This window comes from Chiloscyllium plagiosum, chromosome 47, assembly GCF_004010195.1.
Source record: "Chiloscyllium plagiosum isolate BGI_BamShark_2017 chromosome 47, ASM401019v2, whole genome shotgun sequence".
Lineage (NCBI taxonomy): Eukaryota > Metazoa > Chordata > Chondrichthyes > Orectolobiformes > Hemiscylliidae > Chiloscyllium > Chiloscyllium plagiosum.
In genome coordinates, this window is record NC_057756.1 from 9,074,865 (window position 1) to 9,094,433 (window position 19,569).

General features: G+C 45.1%; 1 protein-coding gene across 9 annotated transcripts in view; it reads left to right on the forward strand.

Annotated features, from left to right (window-relative positions):
• The window catches only part of LOC122544207, a 65,453-nt gene extending 48,197 nt beyond the window's left edge, over positions 1-17,256 (forward strand). For 5 of the 9 annotated variants that reach the window (XM_043683265.1, XM_043683267.1, XM_043683266.1 and 2 more), the window contains 8 exons: positions 6,925-6,985; positions 8,120-8,362; positions 9,167-9,235; positions 10,429-10,497; positions 11,087-11,155; positions 11,723-11,873; positions 14,530-14,668; positions 17,146-17,256. In XM_043683265.1, the coding sequence (XP_043539200.1) occupies positions 6,943-6,985; positions 8,120-8,362; positions 9,167-9,235; positions 10,429-10,497; positions 11,087-11,155; positions 11,723-11,873; positions 14,530-14,647 (762 nt within the window). In that variant the 5' untranslated portion in view covers positions 6,925-6,942 and the 3' untranslated portion in view covers positions 14,648-14,668; positions 17,146-17,256. The remainder of the gene's footprint in view (positions 1-6,924; positions 6,986-8,119; positions 8,363-9,166; positions 9,236-10,428; positions 10,498-11,086; positions 11,156-11,722; positions 11,874-14,529; positions 14,669-17,145) is intronic. The other 4 variants (XM_043683268.1, XM_043683264.1, XM_043683263.1 and 1 more) reach the window with 4 other exon arrangements.
• Positions 17,257-19,569: the final 2,313 nt, after the last annotated feature.

A 19,569-nucleotide genomic window follows, 5' to 3' on the forward strand; every position in this document is an offset into this window, starting at 1 on the left:
GGTTGGAGGGAGAGCGCCTCATCTTCCGCCTAGGAACCCTCCAACCATAAGGGATGAACTCGGATTTCACCAGTTCCCTCATTTCCCCTCCCCCTACCTTGTCTCAGTCAAATCCATCGAATTCAGCACCGCCTTCCTAACCTGCAATCTTCTTCCTGACCTCTCCGCCCCCACCCCAGTCTGACCTTTCATCCTCACCTTAACCTCCTTCCACCTATCGCATTTCCAACGCCCATCCCCCACGCCCCTCCTCCCTACCTTTTATCTTAGCCTGCTGGACACACTTTCCTCATTCCTGAAGAAGGGCTTATGCCCGAAACGTCGATTCTCCTGTTCCCTGGATGCTGCCTGACCTGCTGCGCTTTTCCAGCAACACATTTTCAGCTCTGATCTCCAGCATCTGCAGCCCTCACTTTCTCCTCAAAGTTAAAAATCACACAACACCAGGTTATAGTCCAACAGGTTTATTTGGAAGCACATTAGCTTTCGGAGCGCTGCTCCTTCATCGGGTGATAGTGGAGGTTAAGGTCATGCTCCATTCCGGATCCTTTTGCTATAAATTCTGTGAGAATGACCTTAACCTCCACAACCTCCTGATGAAGGAGCGGGCCCTCTGAAAGCTAGTGCTTCCAAATAAACCGGTTGGACTCTAACCTGGTGTTGTGATTTTTTTTAAAAACACTGATATTATGTCCATTTCTTAAATGTCACTTTCTTCTGGATTTCTTGCGAACATGTCCCCGAGCAGAAATGGCGTCTGCAGCGTTAGAGGCACTTTTTTCACAACCGTATTGTTTTTGTTTGGTTAAGTGTTGAGTGTTTGAACTTGTATGAACTAGTGAAATCGAGATGACGGGGAATCAGAGGGGTAAATATTGGTGCGGATTTGGTTCTGTTTTGACGGGCTGAGCTCTCAGTCCGAATCCAGACCTGACTCGGACAGTTTCATGCAAGTTTAGGTTAGACCATTGAGTATGGGCCAGTCGTTTCTCCCTGTGATTTGAGCACGTTGCCGATTATTTATCTCCAGGAGAAAAGTATGGAATTCATTGAGATCAGTTTTTGTCACAAAGAACTCTGTCCACCCTGTCAAATACAAGGAAAAATGAACCAGTTTTCAGTTGAAAAAAATACTGAAAAGACTTTAAAATTAATCGATGTTTCTGTTTGTATTTTTTGTTCGGTGAAGTGACGCTAATCTGGTTAATGCGATTTGTTTAAATGCTTACCTCCAGCGGAATATCGGGGGAAGCATTCCTGATGAAGGGTTTATGCCCGATTCTCCTGTGCTTTTCCAGCGCTACACTCTGGAATGGAGCGGAATATCAGAGTATTGCAGATTGTATATTTATCTGGAGGAGTTAAACTGATCAGACTGCTTCCTGGGGAGTATTTTCGCTCAGTATGATAGCTTTCTGCTGTAATTAATGACTTGTGTTTTGAGTAACGCAACAGGCCCATTGGGCATTGATAATCAGTTTTCTCTACAGGAGAGAGGTCATGGCGCAAGTTTCAACTGGAGATAGAAAATGGAAAGGGGTGGGGGAGTTGGGACATTCACAATGGGTTTAATGTAAAATATAACTGAGATGTGGGCGGCACGGTGTCACAGTGGTTAGCACTGCTGCCTCACAGCGCCTGAGACCCGGGTTCAATTCCCGACTCAGGCGACTGACTGTGTGGAGTTTGCACATTCTCCCAGTGTCTGTGTGGGTTTCCTCCGGGTACTCCGGTTTCCTCCCACAGTCCTCGGCGGGTCGGTGTGGACTTGTTGGGCCGAAGGGCCTGTTTCTACACTGTAATCTAATCTAATCTAATCTCAGGCCTGTAAGAAATCCGTTCCTAATTGCGTTCATTATCTGGTCGCCCCGATGTGTTTAAGCCTGTATTTATCGCAGTGAGGTGATGAATAAGGATCTGATATCGAATGTTTTGGCGAGGATTAATCAGAATCTGTTATCACCGACGCGTTCTTCCCTCATACTGTGAGTTGGAGTTGACTTTTTTTTAATGAGAAGGAATCTAGTCAGTTGTTAATATTATTTTCGAAGCCGCTATTAATTTATAGCGGCCGACGCGGAGAGAGTGGAGCTGATTGTCCATTGAAGAAGTAGTGGGAACGGGGAATAATAATAATTTCCGTTTATCCAACAAGAGGCAGCGGGTGATAACCGGGGGTTCCTGTGAACTCAATCTGCCTGTTGTTCGGGAGGGAGTGAATTCCTACCGCTAATGACACTGTAAGATGACTTTTCCTGAGTACACTGTCTGCCGCATTTCTCTTGTCATTTAGAGTGAAGTATTGACTTTAAATACTTCACTAGGAGTAACTTTTTAAAAGCTGAGCTGGGTAAAGGGCTGGCAGATGGAATACAATGTTAATAAATGTGAAGTCATTCATTTTGGTCGGATTATTACTTGAATGGTAAACGTTTGCAGTATGCTGCTATGCAGAGGGACCTGTGCATGACTCACAAAGGGTTGGTTCTAAGGTAGAAAAACAAATTAGGAAAGCAAATGGAATTTTGTCCTTTGTTAGAGGGATTGAGTTTAAAAGCAGGGAGGTTATGTTGCAACTGTACAGGGTGCTGGTGAGGCCACACCTGGAGCTCTATGTGCAGTTTTGGTTTCCTTACTTGAGAAAGGATGTACTGGCGCTAGAGGAGGTGCAGAGGAGGTTGAATGTGGAGTTGAGAAGGTTGGTTTATGAGGAGAGGCGGAGTAGACTGGAATTATATCCATTGGAATTCAGAAGAATGGGAGGGGATCTTAATAAAATTACCAAGGGGATAGATAAGATAGAAGCAGGGAGGATGTTTCCACAGGCAGGTGAAACTAGGACAAGAGGACATAGCCCCAAGATTAGAGAGAGCAGATTTAGGACTGAATTGAGAAGAAACGTCTTCACCCAGAGGGTTGTGAATCTATGGAATTCCCTGCCCAGGGAAATAGTTGACGCTGCTTTAGTAAATGTTTTTAAAGCTAAGAGTTTTTTTTGAATAGTAAAGGAATTAAGGGAGACAGTGGGAAGGGGGGAGGGATAAGTGGAGCTGAGTCCATGAAAAGATTAGCCATGATCTTATTGAATGGTGGAGCAGGCTCGATGGGCTGAATGGCCTAGTCCTGCTCCTCGTTCTTCTGTTCTTCTGTTTACTGTATGAGTTGTTAAGAAGGATAAGAACCAATTGAAACTAGTGTCAGGAAAATTGGATGTTAGAGAGGGGATTGTGAAGGTTCCTGATAGATTCCAGGAATTTGAAGTTGTGATGAAAAAGAAGCCAGTTTCTTTGCAAAGATAGTATTTCAGTGCTGTGATTGTGAAACTTTACTGAGTGTACACTGTTTACTGCTTTTCCCACATAATAACAGTGAGCACACTTTAACCAAAGCACTTCACTGTTTTCGAGATGCCTGTGGTGGTGGGAGGCATTAGATAAATGCAGAACTTTGTTTCTGACTTTCTTGAATTAACAGGACTAGGAAAATCAGAACTGGCATTCGATTTAACCATTCATTTCAATCTCCATAATCACATTATATCCAGTTTCCTCTCAAGAAAGAGAATTAACACTCATATATAGATAGTGTACAGACACATTGACAATATATAGGGTATTTTCATGCTCTTATACTGCCACTTGATGGTAATACTGGACAAAGCCAGGTTTCATGCTGGGATCGGATAAGAGTATACATTCATCTTTGTGATTTGTTTACTCTGGTGGTCAGTCTTTGAACATATCATAAGGATCTACCAAACAAAAATGTATATTACAGAAAAGAATAGCACCATCTACAGTTTACTGTGTAAGAACCAGAGGAAATAGCCTCATTATAAATATCAAATAAATAAACACACATTTATAGATGCTATACAAATCAGTGACAATTTACATAATATAACTAAATATTATAAATAAACTTCTAATTATCTTTGTATGCATGAAAAATTTTGATTTTCAGAAATGATTAATGGGTTTTTATCTCTTGGCTGTTTGACTCTTCCTGTGCATAATAGTAATTACTGCATTGATGGCAGGAGACAGAGGGTGGTGACAGAGGGTTATTTTTTGGACTGGAGGCTTGTGACCAGCAGTGTGCCACAAGGATCAGCATTGGGTCCAAGTGCTTTACGTTATTTATTTAAATGATTTGATGCGAATATAGAAGGCATGGTTAATAAATTTACAGATGACACCAGAATAGGTGGTACAGTGGATAGTGAAGAAGGTTATCAAAGAGTATAACAAGACTTTAATTAGATGAGCTGATAAAGTTTGAAATAAAAGAGACCTAAGGGGCAACTTTTCATGCAGAGGGTGGTACGTGAATGGAATGAGCTGCCAGAGGAAGTGATGGAGGCTGGTACAATTGCCACATTTAAGAGGCATCTGGATAGGTATATGAATAGGAAGGGTTTGGAGGGACATGGACCAAACACAGACAAATGGGACTGGTTCAGCTTAGGGATCTGGTTGGTGCAGACAAGTTGGACCAAAGGGTTTGTTTCTGTGCTATGTGACTTTATGACTCTACCGCTCGTATGACTCATAAACTGCATTTCAGAAAGTCTTTCTTGACTATAAAAGTCTGGGATGAGGTGAGCCACTATACAACACACAGTTTTGTTTCATAACTGATTCTTTCCTCTAGGCTGAACATTTCAGTTTGATGAAGATGGGAATATTACAAACTGCAAATCTATAATATGCTTCTGCACATTCAACAGCCAACAAAGAATAAATGCTTGAAGGGAGTGAAACTGTGGTGGGGGCGGGGGCTAAATTTGGAGGAGCCGGTGTTGGACTGGGGTGTACAAAGTTAAGAATCACACAACACCAGGTTATAGTCCAACAGGTTTAATTGGAAGCACTAGCTTTCGGAGCGCTGCTCCTTCCTCAGGTGGTTGTGGAGTATAAGATCGGAAGACATAGAATTTATAGCAAATTTTACAGTATGATGTAACTGAAATTACATATTGAAAAAGACCTGGATTGTTTGTTAAGTCTCATCTTTTTTAGAATTACCATGTTAGTTTCAGTTCTTTCAATGTAAATCCAGAACATTTAAAAGTTACATTCTCGAGTGAACTTTAACAATTGGTGTCATGTCGGCCCAGATAATGCATTTAAGGTGTGAGCTGCCAAATGTGAAGCAATGATTTGGAGATGCCGATGTTGGACTGGGGGGTACAAAGTTAAAGATCACACAACACCAGGTTTTAGTCCAACAGGTTTAATTAGAAGGGCTAACTTTCGGAGCATTCATCAGGATGAAGGAGCGACGCTCCGAAAGCTAGTGCTTCCAATTAAACCTGTTGTACTATAACCTGCCTTTGTGTAATTTTTAACCTTGTGAAACAATGGTCAGACTGATTCTAATCTAAAAAATGGATTTACAGAATCTTACGTGGATTCATGCAGATTTTGAGCAAAGTACAATGTAATTCTGCAAGTACAAATTCACCCCACAAATGGAGATGTGTATGTGTACATGTAGGTGTGTGTGGTGGGGTTATAAGTGTCTGTGAGAGTGTGCATGTGTGAGTGTAAAGGGGTATAAGTCTGTGAGAGGGTGCGTGTATGTGTGAGTGTTTTGAGAGAGGGCTGTGTGAGTGGGAGGGAAGAGTGGGATGATTTGAAGAGTGCGTTCGCAAGGCTAGCACTAGCACAATGGGCTGAGTGGATGCTGCAGGTCCTGCTGTATCTATTTTTCACACTATAATGTCAAAAACACAGCACACCATTTCCCACTCTGCCTGTCACTGGGGCTGTGCATTGTAAATGCTGATGTTTCATTCTGACACGAGTCAGTCAGACAAAGGGTCATCTTACTGGCTTCAAGTGAGAGCACAAATTGTGGCGCATTTCATGTGCTTATCAATCAATGTGATCAGTTGCTGACTGAATCAGAGTATTCCACATGCATGCGATGTTGCTCATTCACCTGAGGGATAGGATCTGTCTCTGACCATCCCGGTGTCACAAATGATTGCCTCCAGATTGTCAATTCTGAAGAGGATTGAGAAGGCTTTTTGGGAATGCCTCCTCCCCCTCGTGACAAGTTCGGAAATTCCCTGATAGCTTCAGAACCTGCTCATGAAGACTGGGAGCTTCTCCCAGCTCCTGCATTGACCAAATTTGACAGGTTTCCTTGTTTCCATGGCACCATCAAAGTACTTATCTCCAAGTGCTGATTCACGGGCCTGCTTGCTAGGCCCATACCTGGGATCCCTTTCGTCAGAGCAGGGGAGAGTTTTACTTTCTTTAACGGAGGGACTCGCTCCTTCCTGGATGACTGATTTTCAAACCTGCAATTCCCAGGTTATAGCCCGACAGGTTGATCTGAAATCACGAGCCTTCATCACGTGAAGTCTGCTCCAAGAAGTAAACTGATCAGCTTCCTCTCTCCTCCAGGCTGAGGCAGGGATACCACTCAGTATTTCCCCAGTATTCACTGGACAGGAGGGAATTGTTGCTTTTCAAGGTTTGTAAACGCCTGTGCAGCCTGGAACCTGAGAGTGAACGGTGCTAGGCAGGTTCTGGGAGATATCTCAGCCTGTTTTGTTCTTGCAGGCCCCTTGTCCATGATTTGTTTGAATCCATCGGGATCTGACAGTCCCATCGCGTGTTCAGGTTGGAGAAGTGAAAACCTTTTCTCAGACTCGAGCGCTGATTCTATTCCTTACCGGAGATTCAGCAGCTCAAACTCATTGATTGCATTGAGTTGTGTGTGTGTGTGTGTACATGTCTACCCACCTGTTTGCAATGTGTGTGCAGCATCTCTTCGAGCCTGGAATGGAATCGTTGCGAACCCCATCGGTGACCAGTTGTTAGTGTGCCTTAATGTTTCAAACTGAAACTGAGCTAATACCTTTCTGAATTGCAATTTAATGTTTTAATTTCTTTTTCCCAATGATTGCAGGCAAGTATTTTACCGATTATGTTTGCATCAGTCAACATGGCACATGAAGTTTGTATAGAAGGTACGTGATAGAATAGGAATCCTGAGTTGTGAAATATTTATCTCACTCTATTCAAACAAGCTTTTAGCTCTTTTCCAGCAAGAACTCATTAGAATTGGATTGTGATCTACCATCCATCTCAAATATTCAAAGTTTAAATTTAGATCTCTCTACAATGCATACCATTATCCAGTTCAAATTACAGCCAGCTTCACGCTAACTGAACCAATTACAACAGACTGAAGAATGAGTGAAGAGATGAACTCTTGATTGTGTTCTCAATGAGCATATTCTCGGTGAGATTCCTGATGAACGACTTTTGCCCGAAACGTCGATTTTTCCTGCTCCTCAGATGCTGCCTGACCTACTGTGCTTTTCCAGTGTCATAGAGTCATGGAGTCATGGAGATGTACAGCATAGAAACAGACCCTTCGGTCCAACCTGTCTATGCCAACCAGATATTCCAACCCAATCTAGTCCCACCTGCCAGCACCTGGCCCATATCCCTCCAAATCCTTCCTATTCATATACCCATCCAAATGCCTTTTAAATGTTACCAGCCTCCACCACTTCCTCTGGCAGCTCATTTCATACACGTACCACCCTCCGCATGAAAAAGTTGCCCCTTAGGTCTCTTTTATACCTTTCCCCTCTCACCCTAAACCTGTGCCTTCTAGTTCTAGACACCCCCACCCCTGGGAAAAGACTTTGTCTCTTTATCCTATCCATGCCCCTCATAATTTTATAAACCTCTATAAGGTCACCCCTCAGCCTTTATAAATGCCAGCATTTATACTCAATGTGGATCTCTTCCTATCCCCTCGTCTTGCCCTATTGACATATCCTCCATTTCCAAATTGCAAAAATAAAATTGATTAATGATGTCTTAAAAGGATTTTAGGAAGCAAACTTTAAAACAATCCCAATACAGAAAGATGATTTTTAGTGCACTTAAATTTAAATTTCGAGATGCACATCAGTTGATTTTTGGGAACTGAGGGAATATGGGGGAAGAAAATGGAGCTGAAGTTGAAGATCAGCTGTGATCATATGGAATGGGGAGTGGGTTTGAATGACTGAAAGATGAGTTTGCTTGTATTATGAGTTTGAATCTGTTAACAAGTTCAATAAAGCTTGTTCTTCCTTCTCTTTTAGCACATATTGGAAAACCTGTAAATAGAACAATTCCAGAATGCAAGAAGGGGAGTATGACACCCACCCTGACCAAGGGAATACAGGAGCTGATATGCAAGGATTTAGAGTGCATCAGGACTTTCAAAGCAACATTTATTTGCAACAAATATTACAACTTATACATTCCAAGTGTTTCAAAGAATAATATTTCTGAATACTGGCTAGTATGTGGTAAAGATCAGATAAAGATAGTCTTGAGTGGAGGTGAGTTTAAAGAGTCTGGAAGCAGACGTGTGTTATGGCACAATGTTCATAATCTCATTAAGTCTCTTTTCACCCATAATTTGCAGACCAATAGTCAGTGCCAATTCAGGCTGCACAATAACGATATAAATAAAGATTCAATCAGTGCAAATACACACATTGAACAGGAGATACACATATTTGAGGGGGTGATGGTCTTGTGGGCTTAGTGCTAGACTGTTAATCCGAGGGAGCGCCGCATGGTCGGAGGGTCAGTGCTGAGGGAGCGCCGCACGGTCGGAGGGTCAGTGCTGAGGGAGCGCCGCATGGTCGGAGGGTCAGTACTGAGGGAGCGCCGCACGGTCGGAGGGTCAGCGCTGAGGGAGCGCCGCACGGTCGGAGGGTCAGCGCTGAGGGAGCGCCGCACGAGCTGGAGAAGGTTAGAGTTAGGAAGGGATGTTGGACTTGGAGAATGTTAGAACATGGTAGGAATTGTGGTAGTGAGGCTGTGGAGGGATCTGAATACACAGATGAGAATTAAATGGTGATGTGCCAGACTGGAAGCTGGTCCTGGTAGTCCTGGCTAATGAGGATGGGAGAATGAATTTGGTGTGGTTTAGGATCTGGCAGCAGAGGATTGAATGGTGAATGTGTCCTGATGTCAGCGTGGTCCATTCTGAAATATTGGCCACAAAAGCACAAAATGCTTGACCCTGCAGTAAGAGGGACAGAAGTGTTAGTTTGTGCAGTAATTTAGTTTGGGCTTATACGAAAGGTGAATAGTGGCTCAGTTTCACATTGCAATTGTACTGTTCTGTTTTCCAGGTTGTCCACCTCTAGAGACAAGTGATACTCCAGAAAGGAATCATCACAAACAGTTCAATATCACTCAAGGTAAAACCAAGTGAAAGTGTAGAATGTCATAGCAGGTGTTAGCCGTGGTTCTAACCTGTCAGCGCTGAGGGAGTGCTGCGTGGTCGGAGGGTCAGCGCTGAGGGAGTGCTGCGTGGTCGGAGGGTCAGCGCTGAGGGAGTGCTGCGTGGTCGGAGGGTCAGCGCTAAGGGAGTGCCGCGCGGTCAGAGGGTCAGCGCTGAGGGAGTGCCGCGCGGGGTAGGTGTAGGAGCTGGAGAAGGTTAGAGTTAGGAAAGGATGTTGGACTAGGAGGATGTTAGAACATAGTAGGAATGGTGGTAGTGAGGCCGTGGAGGGATCTGAATACACAGATGAGAATTAAATGGTGATGTGCCAGACTGGAAGCTGGTCCTGGTAGTCCTGGCTAATGAGGATGGGAGAATGAATTTGGTGTGGTTTAGGATCTGGCAGCAGAGGATTGAATGGTGAATGTGTCCTGATGTCAGCGTGGTCCATTCTGAAATATTGGCCACAAAAGCACAAAATGCTTGACCCTGCAGTAAGAGGGACAGAAGTGTTAGTTTGTGCAGTAATTTAGGCTAGTTTGGGCTTATACGAAAGGTGAATAGTGGCTCAGTTTCACATTGCAATTGTACTGTTCTGTTTTCCAGGTTGTCCACCTCTAGAGACAAGTGCGCACGGTCGGAGGGTCAGCGCTGAGGGAGCGCCGCACGGTCGGAGGGTCAGTGCTGAGGGAGCGCCGCATGGTCGGAGGGTCAGCGCTGAGGGAGCGCCGCACGGTCGGAGGGTCAGTGCTGAGGGAGCGCCGCACGAGCTGGAGAAGGTTAGAGTTAGGAAAGGATGTTGGACTTGGAGAATGTTAGAACGTGGTAGGAATGGTGGTAGTGAGGCTGTGGAGGGATCTGAATACACAGATGAGAATTAAATGGTGATGTGCCAGACTGGAAGCTGGTCCTGGTAGTCCTGGCTAATGATGATGAGAGAATGAATTTGGTGTGGTTTAGGATCTGGCAACAGAGGATTGAATGGTGAATGTGTCCTGATGTCAGCCTGGTCCATTCTGAAATATTGGCCACAAAAGCACAAAATGCTTGACCCTGCAGTAAGAGGGACAGAAGTGTTAGTTTGTGCAGTAATTTAGGCTAGTTTGGGCTTATACGAAAGGTGAATAGTGGCTCAGTTTCACATTGCAATTGTACTGTTCTGTTTTCCAGGTTGTCCACCTCTAGAGACAAGTGATACTCCGGAACGGAATCATCACAAACAGTTCAATATCACTCAAGGTAAAACCAAGTGAAACTGTAGAATGTCATAGCAGGTATTAGCCGTGGTTCTAACCTGTCAGCGCTGAGGGAGTGCTGCGTGGTCGGAGGGTCAGCGCTGAGGGAGTGCTGCGTGATCGGAGGGTCAGCGCTAAGGGAGTGCCGCGCGGTCAGAGGGTCAGCGCTGAGGGAGTGCCGCGCGGGGTAGGTGTAGGAGCTGGAGAAGGTTAGAGTTAGGAAAGGATGTTGGACTAGGAGGATGTTAGAACATAGTAGGAATGGTGGTAGTGAGGCCGTGGAGGGATCTGAATACACAGATGAGAATTTGAATGATGTGCCAGACTGGAAGCCAGTCTGGTAGAGACTGGTGGCTAATGATGGGAGAATGAATTTGGTGTGGTTTAGGATTTGGCAACAGAGGATTGAATGGTGAATGTGTCCTGATGTCAGCCTGGTCCATTCTGAAATATTGGCCACAAAAGCACAAAATGCTTGACCCTGCAGTAAGAGGGACAGAAGTGTTAGTTTGTGCAGTAATTTAGTTTGGGCTTATACGAAAGGTGAATAGTGGCTCAGTTTCACATTGCAATTGTACTGTTCTGTTTTCCAGGTTGTCCACCTCTAGAGACAAGTGATACTCCGGAACGGAATCATCACCAACAGTTCAATATCACTCAAGGTAAAACCAAGTGAAACTGTAGAATGTCATAGCAGGTGTTAGCCGTGGTTCTAACCTGTCAGTCAGAAAGTCTTAGGTTCAGGACCATTCTGGAAGGAATTGTTTCATTACTTAACTAGAAACAATGGGCAGAGTTGGAGGAAGAGGCAAGAGATTGATACGAAGTTGAAGTGCAGTGACACTGAACACAAATATGATGGACTGAATGCACCATCTGTGATCCTCTGAAATTTACAGAGAAGGCCTGGAGTGGGGCATGGGGAGGCAGTCTGAAAGGCAGCACTTGTCAGTGAGAGATGTGTTGGGTGGTGAGGGAGTCTGCAAGGCCAGGCCTGGGGTGGGGAGGGTGTCTGTGAGGCTGTGCCCGGGCTAGGGAGGGAGCCAGCAGACTAAGGCCCGAAGAGGTGGCGGGAGTTTGATGCAGGGCTCAAAGGGCTGTGTGGTAATCCACTGTTCACCGGTACCAAGCTAACCAGGAGCCAGGAAACTCCGAAGTCACAGGTGATGTTGAACTTGCGTTTTTGAGTTTCATTTCCTCTCTGTAACAAGATATTTTCTGGAAAACAGGGGACAGAACAACTTCGGACGAGAGTGATTCTTCAACAATGCCCCCAGGGTTTATTGTAATGATTGTTATTGGAACGATTGGGATTATTGGAACGATTATAGGTTGCTGTGTATTGAAGCACAGATACCCCCGAGTCTGGAACAACATTTGGTGAGTTGATGGTCATATATACTCCTTGATTTGGATTTCTAGTGAAGAGGCACAGGATAGGGCACGGAATGAGCTCTCTGAGTGTTTTTTGATATTTGACAGCTTAACAATGAGGGGCATTCAAAACCCCTTTCTCCAACACTCCAGTATCTGGGGAAGTCCCCTTAACCCCCTCTCTCTCCCCCTTATATAATGGGGAGGTCTCCCTAACCACCACTCTGATATGCAGACTGGCATTTGCTATCTTAGAATTCACAGCCACAAGTGAGAACCTCCTTGCATGTGTTAATGAGTCCAGACTGTGCTGCAGTTCACCTCTGAAACGGATTGGTCAGTGAGCTACTCTTGCTTGACCAGCTAATTGATGGGCTTCTCTCCTATGTGCCTGCCCTCACTGGCACACACATGCATTTAGATTCCGACAGTTGCACATGCTGTAAGATGGGCTTGATCAGTAACTTCCCAAACAGGGCTTGAGCCATTTGTTCAGTGTACAAACCTGAGGCTGAAATAGGGCACACCACAGGCAACCTGTGTGATTATAACTCCTCTGATCGCCACATTGTTCAAAATGGAGAGCAGCCATAAGGCTGTCACCTTTGACCTCAAGTACCCAGCCTGCTTGCTATTCTCCCTGGATTCAGGCATCTGCTCATATCCTTCCTGGAAGGGCTCTCAACACTTGGGTGACAGAAGAGACTAGCTGTTTTATGCTGCTACTCTGCAGCAGCAACACATGTGGCAGTTCTCACTAATGGGATGCTCCAGAGGTGTTCTACCTGTCCAACAGCTCAGTTAGGAGGTGGCTGAATTCCAGTGCCAGAGTAATGCTTGTTACATAGGCTGCACAAAGCAAAGACCGGTGAGTCATATCAAATAACATAGAATCCATTCAGTATGGAAGCAGGCCATTCAGTCTAAAGAATATCCCAATAGATCCACCTGCCTACCTTATCCCTGTAACCTTGCATTTCCCATGGCTAACCCACCTAACTTGCACATCCCTGGACACTATGGGCAAGTGAACATGGCCAGTCCACCCTAACCTGCACATCCCTGGACACTATGGGGCAATTTAGCATGACCAATCCACCCTAGCCTGTACACCTCTGGACTGTGGGAGGAAACTGGAGTACCCGGAGGAAACCCACTCAGACACGTTCCTTTTGTTGTTCACAACAAGAAAAGTACTGACTGCCCCCATCCAGTCCACACTTGTAAAATTGCCTAACATTACATGTGATTCCAGGAATGGATAACATTTGCCAAACAACCCTGAGTCTGCTAAGAATTATGCTGACAACCAGTTTAAGATTATAATTTGGGCTCACCGGGTCGTGTACTTGTGTGTACTGTGAGCTACAAACAGACATCCCATTGCATGCACAAGGGTTCCATTCCTGAGAACCCCTGTTATGGACCTGGCCAGACCCCCCTCAAAACATTTCAGGAAGGTAGCCCAGACCCTAACCTTTCCAGTTCTTCTAAGCAGGTGTAAAGTGGATGTTTCAGAATGATGCAGCTGGCCCAACCATTCAGTTTTAAACAAAACAATTTATTTACAGACAAACAAAAGAACTGAATTTAGAATAGCATACCTATTTGAAAACCCAATGGACTCTATCGCAACTTAATGCTGTTCCAAATACTTGCAACATTCCCATAAACACCCCCTTGGCAAATAAGGTAAAATCAGACACAGGCTCTTACAGGAGAGCAATGTCAGAGAGAGAGGATCAGCATGGAGCTGTTTCTTTGACCAGTGGCCTCAAAAACCTGACTGCCCGCTCAAACCAAACCAAACCAAACTCTGAGCTGGGGCAACTAGCCACTCCCCTTTCTTTGTACAAGTGTTTCAAAAGAAAGACTTAAAAAGCATTCTCAGTAGATATTTACAGACACATTGGAACCTCTGCCTTTACAACCCCTCTGAAAAACAACGAAAGACAACATAACTTTGTTAAAGGAACAGCATCATCACGTCCCCATGAACAATGAAATTCACGTGTGCAGCCTTTTAAACATACAGGTTAACGATAGGTGGAAAATCACACGTGAGTTCTGCCGCAGATGTTGAATAATGTTATTACTTTTTGGTGTGGAGAGGTGAATTTCCAAGTTATGATCTCACAGATAGGGAATTTATTGTATCCCTATACAGGACCATGTTTTGCAGACAGAAAGGACAAGAAAATGTAGGAATTAGGTACAGGACCAGACCCTCCAAGCTAACATGGCCTTGTCTGATCCTCTGTCTCAATACCATGCTCTCACACTCTCCCCATACACCTTAACACCTTTGGTCTCTAGATATGTGACTATGCGTTTCTTTCTTAAATATATTCAGTGACCTGGCCCCCACAGCATTCTGTGGGAAGATTTTCCTATCCTCTGAATGAAGGAGTCTCTCCTAATTTCCATTTGAAATGGACCACTGTACAGTGTATGCTGAGTCTGTGATGCCCTGCCAGGGGAATATCGTCTCCACATCCAGTCTGTCCAGTTCTGTCAGTATTGAATATGTTTCAATGAGATCCCCTTTCATTCTTAACTGCAGTGAATACAGGCCCAGTTGACTGAATACCACCTTCTGTGACCACAAGGGACATCCTAAACCCCTCAACGTGTTGTATAATTTGAGGATTTCTTTTTCTAGTTCCCAACGCATGGTTCGCAGACACAGAGATCAAGAAACAGATCAGCATAGCTACGAATTAAGTCCCCTGAATAATTGTAATGCTGAGGCCAGGATATCAATTGAACAAAAACATTGACTGACCAGGGTGTGTGGACAGGTATGTTTTGTGAGACAATGATAAAGGGAACATAGAGTCATAGAGATGTACAGCACAGAAACAGACCCTTCAGTCCAACTGTCCGTGCCGACCAGATATCCCAACCCAATCTCGTCCCACCTGCCAGCACCCAGCCCATATCCCTCCAAACTCTTTCTATTCATATGCCCATCCAAATGCCTCTTAAATATTGCAATTGTACCAGCCTCCACCACATTCCACATTCCATACATGTACTATCCTCTGTGGAAAAAGTTGCCCCTTCGGTCTTTTTTTTTAATATATCTTTCCCCTCTCACCCTAAACCTATGCCCCTCTAGTTCTGGACTCCCCCACCCCAGGGAAAAGACTTTGTCTATTTATCCTATCCATGCCCCTCATGATTTTGTAAACCTCTATAAGGTCACCCCTCAGCCTCCGTTGCTCCAGGGAAAACAGCCCCAACCTGTTCAGCCTTTCTCTGTAGCTCAAATCCTCCAACCCTGGCAGCATCCTTGTAAATCTTTTCTGAACCCTTTCAAGTTTCACAACATCTTTCCAATAAGGAGACCAGAATTGCACGCAATATTCCAACAGTGGCCGAACCAATGTCTTGTACAGCCGCAATATCACCTCCCAACTCCTGTACTCAATAAAGGAAAGCATACCAAACGCCTTTTTCATTATCCTATCTACCTACGACTCCACTTTCAAGGAGCTATGAACCTGCACTCCAAGGTCTCTTTGTTCAGCAACACTCCCTAGGACCTTACCATTAAGTGTATAAGTCCTGCTAAGATTTGCTTTCCCAAAATGCAGTACCTCGCATTTATCTGAATTAAACTCCATCTGCCACTTCTCAGCCCATTGGCCCATCTGGTCAAGATCCTGTTGTAATCTGAGGTAACCTTCTTTGCTGTCCACCACACCTCCAATTTTGGTGTCATCTGCAAACTTACTAACCGTACCTCTTATGCTCACATCCAAATCATTTATATAAATGACAAAAAGTAGAGGATCAAGCACCAATCCTTGTGGCACTCCACTGGTCACAGGCCTCCAGTCTGAAAGGAGGCCTGAAGAAGGGCTTATGCCCGAAACGTCGATTGTCCTGTTCCCTGGATGCTGCCTGACCTGCTGTGCTTTTCCAGCAACACATTTTCAGCTCTGATCTCCAGCATCTGCAGACCTCACTTTCTCCTCCAGTCTGAAAAACAACCCTCCACTACCACCCTCTGTATTCTACCTTTGAGCCAGTTCTATATCAAATGGCTACTTCTCCTTGTATTCCATGAGATCTAACCTTGCTAGTCAGTCCCATGGGGAACCTTGTCGAACGCCTTACTGAAGTCCATATAGATCACATCTACTGCTCTGCCCTCATCAATCCTCTTTGTTACTTCTTCAAAAAACTCAGTCATGTTTGTGAGACATGATTTCCCACGCACAAATTTGCTCGCAACAGCACTGTCCCTGCAGCAGGGTGGGTGACCTTATGATGCTACATAACATCAAAATGAACATGGTGCTGTGCATATTTTTTAACCATTGATTGGTAATGTCTTCCAAAATAAACAGTTCCATTTTTAGACATGGGTGTTGGTGCAGAGAGGTTGAGAGGTGACCTTGAAGGGTCTTTAACATGAGAAAAGGCTTCAATAGGGTCAATGTAAAGAAGATGCTTTCATTACTGATGGGGAGACTAAAACAAGGGGTTTTTGATAGAAGACAGTCCCCAATAAATCCAATGGGGAATTCAGGAGAAACATCTTTCCCCCAGAGAGTGGGAGGATGATTGACTCACTCCCGCAGGGAATGGTGACGTGGGGAATGTGGGACTAGCTCCCACAGGGAGTGGGGAGGCGGGGTGGGAATGTGGGACCCACTCACTGGGAGTGGGGAAATATGGGACTCAGTCCCACAAGAAGTGGGGGGGAAATGTGGGATTCAGTCCCACAGGGAGTCGGGTGGGGAATGTGGGACTAGCTCCCACAGGGAGTTTGGGGGGAATGTGGGACACTCCCACTGGGAGTGGGGAAATATGGGACTCAGTCCCACAGGAAGTTGGGGGGAATGTGGGATTTGTTCCCACAGGGAATGGTCCAGGTGAACTGTGTAATTGAAGAGGGCAAAGCTAGACAAACATGATAGGAGGTGGGGAGGGTGTGTGGGGGGGAGGGGAGATAAGCCAGGGTTTTGGGTGCCGGCTGATGTGGAACCAAAGCCTCAGCAGAATGGTTCGGCTCGGCAAAAGTGAGCACTGCAGATGGTGGAGATCAGAATCAAGATTAGAGTGGTGCTGGAAAAGCACAGCAGGTCAGGCAACATCCAGGGGCAGGAAAATCGACGTTTTGGGCAAAAGCCCTTCACCAGGAATGAAGCCCAGGAGCCTCTGGGGTGGAGAGATAAATGGGAGGGGGCTGGGGCTGGTTAGGCTGACTGATCAATTTTTATCCTCTAACATCTTTGTAACTTTGTCATTTGTTTTTATATTTCAGGATGTAAACACTATTAGGCCATGAAGAATTTCTGACTGAATGTGAACCTGACTACCTGTTCTTGGTTATTGTAGCTTTTTATATGTTGTTTTAATAAAAAATTTAAAAAGATATTGTTGCCGTTATTGGAGTTTGTTTCCTTTACAGGATCTCCTTTTAAAACCCCCACCCTTCTATTTATCTCTCAGCCCCCTTTCTCATCCCCAGCATTCCTGATGAAGGCCTTATGCCCGAAACGTCGACTCTCCTGCCCTCCTGTCGATGCTGCCTGACCTGCTGTGCTTTTCCAGCACCACACTCTCGACTCTGATCTCGCGCTTCTGCAGCCCTCACTGTCTCCTCTTTAAGACTTCATCATTTTAACAAGTTGCATTATAGGAAGTGAGTAAGTCAGACAAAAATTGGGCCACTATTGGGAAGAAAAGCAGTGGATAAGGGATGGGGACAGGACATTGTGGAGCTCTCCCCAGTATCCAGAGGCAGGTATCGATCCCTCATTAAAATAAACCAGATGACCTGGGTCATAGTCGCACTGCTGATTGGAGAATCTTGCTGTGTGCAAACTGGCTAAAGTGCAGAAGTGACCAGACTTCAGGAAACTGGATTCAGAATTTGAATTCAGTTTATTGTCACACGTACTCACACTTATACAGTGAAAAGGTTACAAGTCTCTGCTTACAACGCCATCTTAGGTATCAAGGCACAGATTCGAGTAGAAATTCTTAGGGGAAAAAGATGATGAGAAAAATAAAAAAAAGTGCAGCAATAAATTACAAAATAGGTAAAGACAACTTTGGAATAACAATCCTTCCAAAGAAAATGTACAGCCCAGGAACAGGCCCTTCGGCCCTCCAAGCCTGTGCTGATCCAAATCCACTGTCAAAACCTGTCACCCAATTCCTAAGCATCTGTATCCCTCTGCTTCCCACCCACTCATGCATCTGTCCAGACGCACCTTAAATTAATCTACCATGCCTGCCTCTACTACCTCTGCTGGCAACATGTTCCAGGCACCTACTCCCCTCTGTGTGAAGTACTTTCTGTGGATATCCCCCTGAAACTTTTCATCTCCTTGAACACATGACCTCTTAACTGAATCCGTCACCCTGGGAAAATGCTTATCTCTATCCACCCTGTCTATATCCTTCATTATTTTGTAAACCTCAATCAGGTCCCCCCTCAATTTTTTTTCTAATGATAACAATCCTAACCTACTCAACCTCTCTTCATAGCTAGCACCTTCCATCCCAGGCAACATCCTTGTAAACCTTCTCTGCACCCTCTCCAAAGCGTCCACATCCTTTTGGTAATGTGGCGACCAGAACTGTACACAGTATTCTAAATGCAGCTGAACCAATGTCTTGTACAATTTGAACATGACCTGCCAGCTCTTATACTCAATACCGTGTCCAATGAAGACAAACATACCATATGCCTTCTAGACCACTCTATCCACCTGTGCAGCAACCTTCAGGGTACAATGGACCTGAACTCCCAGATCTCTCTGCTCATCAATTTTTCCCAAGTCTCTTCCGTTTACAGTAAAGTTCGCTCGAGAATTAGACTTCGCAAAATGCATCACCTCACATTTACCCGGATTGAACTCCATCTGCCACTTCTCTGCTCAACTTCCAACCCAGACAGCGTCGGGTTCCACCTCAAGGTCAGGGGTCATGGGCTGCAGAAGATGTCCCGAGGTGGGGAAAGGCCCTAGAGAAAGGCAGGCCTTTTGCTATGGATTGTACATGATCCGGTGGGAAGCAGATTTTGTTCATGGGGAAATGTGTTGGGCTGGCGTTCCTGTACATCATCTGCCCGCGTCCTTACAGATGGAAAGTGGTCATGGGTTTGGAAGGTGCTGTCTAAGGAGCCTTGGTGAGTTTGTGCAGTGCATCCTGTATTTGGTATACATTGCTGCTACTGAGTGTTGGGGGTGGTAGATGGAGTGAATACATTGTCAATCCAGTGGTTTTGTCCTGGATAGTGTCAAGCTTCTTGAGTGTGCTCTGATGGAGTCATTTAGACTCGAAACATGAGCGTGCTGTCTCTCCATGGATGCTGTCTGACCCCACTGTGATCTCCAGCATTTGTTGTGCTCAGTACACATTCCAGCATCTACAAGCATTCACTCTTCCTGCTTGAGTGTGTTTGTGCTCACAGCTGCCCTCCTGTGGACATTAGGCCTCCAGCAAGTTTATTTTCACTGTTCCAGTGTCAATGTTGGAGACTGGGGACAATGGAAGACAGATTTATTCTGTATCTAACCCCGTGCTGTCCCTGTCCTGGGAGTGTTTGATGGGGGGACAGTGTAGAGGGAGCTTTACTCTGTATCTAACCCCGTGCTGTCCCTGTCCTGGGAGTGTTTGATGGGGGACAGTGTAGAGGGAGCTTTAACTCTGTATCTAACCCCGTGCTGTCCCTGTC